General features: G+C 36.3%; 1 protein-coding gene across 1 annotated transcript; it reads left to right on the top strand.

Annotated features, from left to right (window-relative positions):
• The first annotated feature begins 289 nt into the window (after positions 1–289).
• NPFFR2 (neuropeptide FF receptor 2) lies at positions 290–9,497 on the top strand. Its single transcript, XM_054589754.1, has 3 exons — positions 290–617; positions 5,298–5,397; positions 8,741–9,497. Exons 1-3 carry the CDS (start codon positions 290–292, stop codon positions 9,495–9,497), a joined length of 1,185 nt encoding a protein of 394 aa, XP_054445729.1.
• Positions 9,498–9,787: the final 290 nt, after the last annotated feature.

The raw sequence follows: 9,787 nt of genomic DNA on the forward strand, positions 1-9,787 counted from the left end.
AAGGTATGATAAAGTGAAATATAGAGTATATTGAAGGAATAAAATAGAACAGTAAGTGTTACATATAGTACAAAGTGGAATTTTCAAATGCTCTTGTTTAAAATTTGGATGCTTTGAATGTCCTATTTGTGGCTTAATTCTATGCAAAACTTATGGATTATTATACAAGGTCCATCAAAATTCTATTGCATTGCAAAAGTGTCCTTCTCAAAGACAGGCATAGAATTTATGTTCTACTGGTTTCTAAGTATGTTTTTTCTTTTCTGTCTTTTCTCTGTTCAGGTCCATCATGAGTGAGAAATGGGACTCATACTCTTCAGAAAATTGGCATCGTACTTTGAGTATCAATGACACCAAGTATTATCTCTACGCAGATAACAATATAACCTATGTGAACTACTATCTTCATCATGCTCGAGTGGCAGCGATCTTCATTATTTCCTACTTTCTGATCTTTTTCCTGTGCATGGTGGGAAATACAGTGGTCTGCTTTATTGTAATGAGGAACAAACATATGCACACAGTCACTAATCTCTTCATCTTGAATCTGGCAATAAGTGATTTACTAGTAGGCATATTCTGTATGCCTATTACGCTTCTGGACAACATTATAGCAGGTATATTGACTTATATGCAGTGCAAGATGGTATGAGAAAATGTGTGTCCCATCTCCCTGCAGCCATGGCTGGGTTACCATTCATTACTTTTATATAACTTACAAGGTGAAACCCCAATAAATCTAATATCCACCCTACATCATTCATAGTTATTACTATATTATTGGCTATATTCCCTATATTGTAATTTATGTCCCCATGACTACTTTGTAACTGCCAACTTATACATGTTAATTCCTTCACCTTAGAGTGTTCACTGAATATCACCACAGAATGAGATCTAGCATATATTACCAATGACTTTGAGTTTGCTTAATACAGTTCAAAGCACATATAATAGGGTAGAAATATTACTGAGAATATTATGGAATGTAAAGTTCAAGGAATAGGTAAGTCTGGTTTCAACTGATGCATTGTCTTCAATCAAATATAAATATATATTTAGACACTCTTGTGGTTAGCTAGGGAGATTTCTAACAGTTTTTGATGAAAGCAGTCCCAATGATTTCTCATAAAGTCGAAGTTTCATCAGTGGTGAATTACATGTGCAACATCAGTGTAATGACTAAGTACAATGCTAGAGTATTTCTGGGCCTGTGTTACTTCTTCTATTACCCTACATTATATACTCTGGAAGCACAAGAACAGTGTATCTCCAACTCCCAGCACAGCTTTGGAACATAGTACCTGTTTAACAAATTTTATATTAATTAATGAATAGTATTCAAGATATTCATATTCCTGTCTGTAAGAAAAAATGAAACAATAGCAACATACCAAAAAATGTAGAGCAGCATGAGTCATTTCATAGTTCTTACCTTTTCATAACATTCAACATCTGTTTGCTAAAGAATAAGAGGTTTCTCTATAGAATTTACCTGTTTCCTTCTGTGGCGTGGGAGCTCAGACAGTCTATTCCATCACTATGTACTTCATAGGTCATGTGTCTATGATCTATGAGGGAAAGAATTGATAGAAATTATTCTCAAGAAACCTATTTATCAAGAAGAAGTACTCTCAACATTCCCTCTGTAAACATTTGTAATTAAATTATTAAAAAATTTTCCATATATATTACCCTTCCTTATCTCTTGATTTGAACTGCCAGGAGGTGGCTATATTCAGCAATTTTTGCCTTTATTTTTGGTAATGACTATCATATTTCTAACTAATATGTTTTCCTTATAATGTGTTATCTTCAAACTGTAGAGCTGTAATTTACTTTTCATAACCCTTTTCTACCAAAAACAGTAGTTTTCCTTTCCAGACTCCACTGTAATGGCAGGGCAGGGACAAAAGAACATAAATCTGTAGAAACTACATGTCAGATACTATTGAGTGCGAAGTTGGGAAAACAACAAGACTGGCTGATACACATTCACACTCCTCCTCTCATTCTCTCAATGTCATTATATCATAGTTTTTGGTCAACTCAATATTCAGAGTATACATTCCTATTATATGTATCTTACCCCCACAGAGTCAAGTGGAGTGCTATGATGGCCATTTCTCTATTATAAAATGTTTTCTTTTTCCTGGATTTAAAAAAGGCATCATATTTTGATTTGTTTCATTTTAGGTATGTACCTGTTGGTAACATGTTCTCAGTTTCTCTTCCAAGAATGTTGATTTCTTGTCAATATTTTCAAACATAGGCGGTAACCTATAAATTGCTGCTTCTTTTCCTGGAGCTAATCTCCTGGTGCTCTTGATGTTTTGTTTCCATCCAGACACAGTGTCTTCCAGGCAGGGAGATCACCTACTGCTATGGGATGTCCCTGAACTGAGACCCTAACAATCTCTTCACCCCTCCCAATCAATCCTCTGTTGTCTGGATGCCATTTCTTTTTTCTCGGTTTATTTCTCTGTTATCTTCCAGAGAAAGGGTGAATCGAGATTAAAGTGTTAGAGATCTCGTAGATCTGCAAATATCTTTATTCTGCCCTCATACTTGACTACTTAGCTATATAAAGTATTATTGATTGGACATGTTTTCCTTCCAAATACTTAAAGAGACTGCTCTACCATTATTCCTGAGAAACCTGATGTTACTGCTGAAAAAAAACCAATGCCGTTTGACTGTTGATCCTTTTACTCATGATTTGTATTTGGTTTTTCTTCCTGAAAGTTCTTGGGGCTTTTCTTTACCCTCGGTGTACTGAATTTCAGGCGATTATGCATTGAAGTATCCTTTTTATATTTCATTTATTGTGGTGGACACAAACCAGGTCCCTTCAAACAAAAATTAAATGCCCTTCAATCCTGGAGAATTTTCTTATAGAGTTCTTTCCTGTTTTCCTTTAACTCCTATTTATCAGATATTTGAGATTTGAGTTGCCCACCACATCTTTTTAAAATTTTTTCTTCCATTTTCTGCCCCATATTGTTCTACTTTCAAAGATTTTCTTAGCATTTTCTTCCAGGCTTTATGTTGAGTTCTTCATTTCTATTATCATATTTTAAAATTTTTGAGCTACTTTTATATTCTGTATGTTTCTTATACTCTCATGCACATGTTTCAGGGATATCTTTGAGGTTATTCATAATAACTCATGTTTGCTTTTCATTTTTCATCTACCTGATTCATATTGGTTTTCTCCTAAATTTCTTATTTCCAGTTTGTTTTAGACTCTTCTATTTAATGTTTCCTCAACGTCAACTGCTACTTAGCTGCTTGTGCATCAGAATGAGACACTGTGTGTCTGCCTTGAACTTCTGCACGCACTGGGGATTCAGGTTATGACCACCCTCGACTTCATTAGTCTGGGCCATTCATTGAGAAATCCACAACTGTTAAAATCTGCATGTCTCTTCTTGGGAGGCTCACTTTCCCCAGAAGGAAATTCTCTGATCTGCTGCCATAGGTATATAGGGCTGACTCATTGTTGCATTCTAGACCGAGTGGGCCAACGGTGTCGCATGCAGAGTGTGCACTTCCATTTAATTCTGCATCATTGGGACACCCCCGCCCCCTGCACCTACAGACTCAGAGTCTAGAACTACCACACTTCCCCCTCCTTAGAGAGTTACCCCCATTCTTCTGCTCACCTGGAAAAAGCCAGCATCATCTGGTTGCATTTTTACATAATTCAGCCAGTAGCAGTTTTTGCCCAACTTTACATTCAGTAGTATCTTCCACCTCAGTTTCTATGGATTTATGTTCTTTTTGTCTCAATACTATCATTTCAGTGGAGTTCAGTCAGAGAAATGAGGTAAATTGTATACTTTTTCTATTTTCAACCAATGGCTATACACATTCTCATGCATTTTTTGTTGAAAATACTGTATCAAACAAATAAATTTTAGGACTGAGAAGACACATTTTCTTTTGGTTTATTCAGTAGAATCACTCAGACACTTACTGCAAAATGGTCTGGATGGATGATAAGTGTTTATTTGTTTTTTGAAGATAATGTTTGGATTATTTAGGTTACTGGGTATATTTTTAACTAGATATGTGGGAATATTAAAAAACACAAAATATTCTTGAGTTAAATATTTAAAGTCTGAGGAATATGTAGCATTTATCTTTTGGGAAACTAGAATATTTGCTAGTAGCAGAATAAGTTACTTTCTTAACAGCAGATGGGTCTTTAGAATATCAAACTGCTATAATAATTTTACTAATTTCTTTTATGAACATTCTGGTAACTGAGGTTCACTTAAGGAGGAATTCAAATAGACTACTTTTGTTCATGCAAAGTGTTCTTTATTCTCAATGTGTATCTTAGCCAGCTCAGGCTGCTATAACAAAATACTGTAGAGTGGGGTGGAGGCTTAAAGAGCAGGCATGTATTTTCTCACCAATCTGGATGTTTAAAGTTCAAGATTGAAGTGACAGCAGGGTCAGGTTCTTGGTGAGAGTACTTTTCCTGGTTTGTTGACAGCCACTCTGTTGCTGTTTGTTCTCCTGGCCTTTCCTTAGTACGTGTATATGGAGAGAGACCTATCTCTCTCTTTCTCTTTTAACAAATCCCATTAAGTGGGCAACACCCTCATGGCCTCACCTAAACCTAATTACTTCCCCAATGCCAAATCTCCAAATACCATCACATTGGGGGTTCAGGCTTCAATATGTAAATTGGGGGAGGGGGTGGGCACAAACATTTTTTGAATAACAAATTATCTTTCTGGTAATTTGTTTCATTACATTATATATAAATAAACATTAACTTAATTCTACCTGTAACTGCTCCTAATTTATGGTGAACATTTCCAAGTTAGAATACTAATTTCTACCTGTTTTATTCATTTAAAGGGCATTATTATTGTATAAGAGACCATTGTCTGGACTCTGGAACCAGACTGCTAGGGTTCAGTTCCTAATACAATGCTAACCAGCTGTGTGGCAAGTCATGTGATGCTTGTGTGTTTGTTACCTAGTCTATATCATGAGGTGAATAATAAAGCCTTCAAAAGCCTACTGTGGAGGATTAGATATGTTAATAGATAGAAAGCACCATTCCAGTGCCTAGAATTTGTCACTACTATGTGTTTTGACATTGTTATTAGTGTAGTAAAAACAGCTCTGAAGATACTAATGAAAAGAATGGGAAACATTGATTGTTACATGGATATCATGTAGAAAAGTTACTTCATTTCATGCCTTTCTGTTTATATTTTCAGTGAAATTTTTTAAAAGTGATTTTTCAAAGACTAACTGTTCCTTTCCCCTTTCAGGGTGGCCATTTGGAAGCGTAATGTGCAAAATCAGTGGTTTGGTTCAGGGAATATCAGTTGCAGCTTCAGTCTTTACTTTGGTGGCAATAGCAGTTGATAGGTAAGTCAGCACCAAAATCTGAATCCAGAGAAATGGGCATATTTGCATCTAATCCACCTAACCAGAGGAAAATGTATAATCTACTAAATTAGGTTGTGTGTATAGAGAGGATATACAAGGTATGTCTAGAAAGTATACAGCCATGTAGTATGAAAAATAGAGATATTTACCGAAGAAGGTACAAGATATGAGAAACATTGTACGGTGGACAATGATACCTCAGTCCCCTTTCAAATAGCCATGTTGGGACCTCACACAGTTCTCCCAATCGCTATCAGCTGCCCCACTGTATTTTCCTGAATTTCATTGACAGTCTGAAATCTCTCCCCTTTCAAAGGTCATTTTAGTTTTGGGAAAAGCCAGAAGTTCAGGGTGCCTGGGCTTGTAGGGGGGCTGAGTCACCTGGGTGATTTGATGTTTCACAAAAAACTCTGCACAAGACATGATGCATGAGCGGGCACATTGTTGTGATGAAGCTGCCAATTACCTGTTGCCTATAGCTGTGACCTTCTGAATCATCCAAATAGTTTCTGTGGAGGCATTTTCAAGCTTTATGCAAAATTTGATGGAGATTCTACTTGCTCGGTCATTTTAAATGTGATGGCCACACAGTACACATGCTCACTCATGGGCATCTACCACCTCACTGGCAGTGAATTGGTCATTGTTCATACATGCGCATTCCAGTCTACTCTCCTTGGCTGCCAGGTTACATAGGTGCCATGCAAACCATTCTCGTTAGATTAACAATGGCTGGGCTTTTTCTGGATAGACCTCATACACACACACACACACACACACGTGTGTGTGTGTGTATATATATATATATATATATATATATATGAGAATAAAGAAGTATATATGAGAGAGAAAACATAGAATGTAATATAATTGTTGACATCAAAAAACTTGGTAGATTCTATTTTTAATATTAATCTATTGTTTCCATCATTAGTCACAATGTTTAATCCATTTCTAAGAGCTTATCATGTATATTCAGTTTATTTGTTTTGCAAGAAATGAGAATAGAATTTAAACACATCCTAACCACTCTATGCCAAAGATTTTTTTACATTGTTTCCAAATTTATTATATGCTGTTACTATTATACTAAATTATTTTTGCATATTATTTTTTATAATTATATGCATCTTATACTAGTAAAAGTAGTACTATTACTAAATAATTTTAGTATGAATGTTTATAATAGATTGTATACCTTAATTATATAATATGTATGTTATCTTCATAGCAAATAAAAACCTATAACATCCTTTTTATTTTCTCCTTGAATCTTGAGCCTATCACTTTTATTTCCACATTATGTTTAGTGCTGACTCATTTTTCACTGTTTCTAGCATGCCTTCTGAAACAGAGATTTAGAAATATTGTTCTTCATTATAAAAAGTAAATAAGATTAGAATATTAAGTAAATTGGAATATATTTGATGAAAACTATACAGTGGTTAAAATTAATGAACTAGTTAATTTCAACAAAGTCACATCATAATACATGCAACATGGTGCCATTATATAGGATTTAAAGTGTTACAGAGGCAAGCTAGTACTATGAAAGCATAAAAAGTTTGACAGTAGGGATACATATCAACTTGAGGATTTCTGTGGAAAGAGGAAGATGACTGGGATTAAGTAGCTCTACCAAGGGAATTTCAACTGTATCTCTGATGTTTTAGGTTTTTTTAAAACTGATGATCATTTAGTTACCTGCTGTGGTTTAATATACAATGTCACTTTCTCTCTTTCCATCTGTGCATCACTTTGCAATAGTTTCAGTCATCTATTGCTATATAACAAGTCACTTCCGAAACAAACCATTTAGTGGCTTAAAATTACGACAGTATTTATCATGCTTATGAAGTTGTGATGTGAACAGATTCAGCAAGTATCGATGGCATTACAGGTGCTGAATTTCTACCTTACTCACTTTTGCCTCTTTTAGTACATACACATGTATATCCACACTTAAATGGTGAGTAAAAGGGGAAAATTCACCAATCAGAAGACTAGAAGTAAACTTGAGGTTAAGAGAGAAGACCTTATGCGTGCAATGGGGTAGTTCTAAAGGACAACAGAGCAGTCAGAGCTCAAGCTAACTATTCACTACAGGAAGGTATGTCAGATTAATTAATTTGGAGTTGCTACTGGACCATGTAAATGCTCTAAGTTTTCTTACCTGCAAACCTGGAAAGTAATAATTTTCATAACATTTCAGTTTTAAAAGAGCCATCACAAAAATGAAAGAAGATTAAATAGGTGATAGTACTTTGAAAAATATAAAATGTTATACAGTTGCATAACGGTATGATTATCTTATAATTAACACGAGTATCAGTAATCATAACATCAAGAATCACAATAACAAAATAGGAATAACATGAATGAGACTTACTTTACATACTGATGCTGAACTTCCATGCTCACCAGAGGACAGGCCACTGGGAAGGTGCACAATCAGAACTCATAATGGAAACCCTTAGACTCTTATTGCTGTGAAACAAGCCACCAAACTACATAGTGGCTTAAAACAATAATTCTGTAATATTTGCCATGATTCTGTGGATTGGCTGAGTCCCTCCCGTAGTCCTCCTGCTCAGTGATTTGTAGCTGAAGTCCGTCATGCTGTGACATGGCCCTGGGAGCCAAACCGGGGCTGGAACCTCCCAGATGGCCAGCCTCTCATGCCCGAGGATCTCTCTACACAGCGCCTCTCATCTAATTCGAGCTTCTTTACAACCTGGGAGCTGGCTTTCAAGAGGAAGGATTCCAAAAGTACAAGCCCCACTATGCAAGTATATAAACAGCCTCTGTTTATGTGATGCTTGCTCATGTCCCATTGGCCAAGGCAGGCTGCATGGCCAAGCACACAGATAACATGGGCAAGGACCTCAGGAGGTCATGAAGAAGAGTTTAAGAATATGGGCCCTGGAGCAAATCTACTTGTATAAAAACTATGTGTAGTTATGGGCAATATTTCTATATTTTCTAATTCTAAGCCTGTTTTCCCATGTTTTAAATTATGAAGCATCAAGCGATAATTCATGAAAGCCCACAGGAAAGAATGAAACAGCGTATTACATATTTATGTTCAGTAAATAATAATTACCACTATTACTTTTATTAATAATAGTGTCGGCCATACTCTACTTATTCCTATTTTGAATTGGAATTTATCTCAATTACAGAAAACGTCAGTGCATGCCTTTCTACTACTAATGGTAATTTTCTATGTTTTTGAGAAGAATATGGGAATTACTTAAATATTTCACAACTCAGTCAGAAGTTATGAGGCACTGCCTCTACTGATATTTGCCTTTAATTGCAGGTTTCGGTGTGTTGTCTACCCTTTTAAACCCAAGCTCACTATCAAGACAGCATTTGTCATTATCGTGATCATCTGGGTCCTGGCCATTGCCATTATGTCTCCATCTGCGATAATGTTACATGTACAAGAAGAAAAGTATTACCGAGTGAGGCTCAACTCTGTGAATAAAACCATGCCAGTCTACTGGTGCCGCGAAGATTGGCCGCATAAGGAAATGAGAAAGATCTACACCACTGTGCTGTTTGCTAACATCTACGTGGCTCCCCTGTTTCTCATTGTCATCATGTACGGAAGGATTGGAATTTCACTCTTCAAGGTGACAGTGCCTCACGCAGGGAAGCAGAACCGGGAGCAGTGGCATGTGGTGTCCAAGAAGAAGCAGAAGGTCATTAAGATGCTCCTGATCGTGGCCCTGCTTTTTATTCTCTCCTGGCTGCCCTTGTGGACTCTGATGATGCTCTCAGACTATGCTGAACTGTCTGCAAATGAACTGCAGGTCATCAACATCTATGTCTACCCATTTGCACACTGGCTGGCCTTTTGCAATAGCAGCATCAACCCCATCATTTATGGTTTCTTCAATGAGAATTTTCGCCGTGGTTTTGAAGATGCTTTTCATCTCCAGTTCTGCCAAAAAAGAGCACAGCCCAAGGAAACCTATGCCCTAAGGGCTAAAAACAATGTGGTCATAACTACATCTCATCAGTTAGCTCATGAACCTAAAAATCAAAACCCACATGAGGAAAATTTGCTTTAGAGAAAGGGCTGAAATCCCCAAACAGGAATTGATGGAGGAACTAGGAGCAGCTACCAACAGTAATGAGATTTAATGAAGAGCTAATGTGATTGTTCTAACTCTACTGTGATATATATTGAAATACTGTTGCTTTCTATGGCTTTGTACTTCAATTGTCTCTAAGAATGTTCCAAAGAAAATATGCATAGAAAGTCCTCTCTGAAAAAGAATAAACAAAATGGTCTTATGTTCATAACTAATCTTATGGTATATAAAATACGCTAAGTGACTAATACATAAGTTTTCCTGGA

Source organism: Pteronotus mesoamericanus, unplaced genomic scaffold, assembly GCF_021234165.1.
Source record: "Pteronotus mesoamericanus isolate MK-2021 breed Mesoamerican mustached bat unplaced genomic scaffold, CSHL_Meso_final contig_130, whole genome shotgun sequence".
Classification (NCBI taxonomy): Eukaryota; Metazoa; Chordata; class Mammalia; order Chiroptera; family Mormoopidae; genus Pteronotus; species Pteronotus mesoamericanus.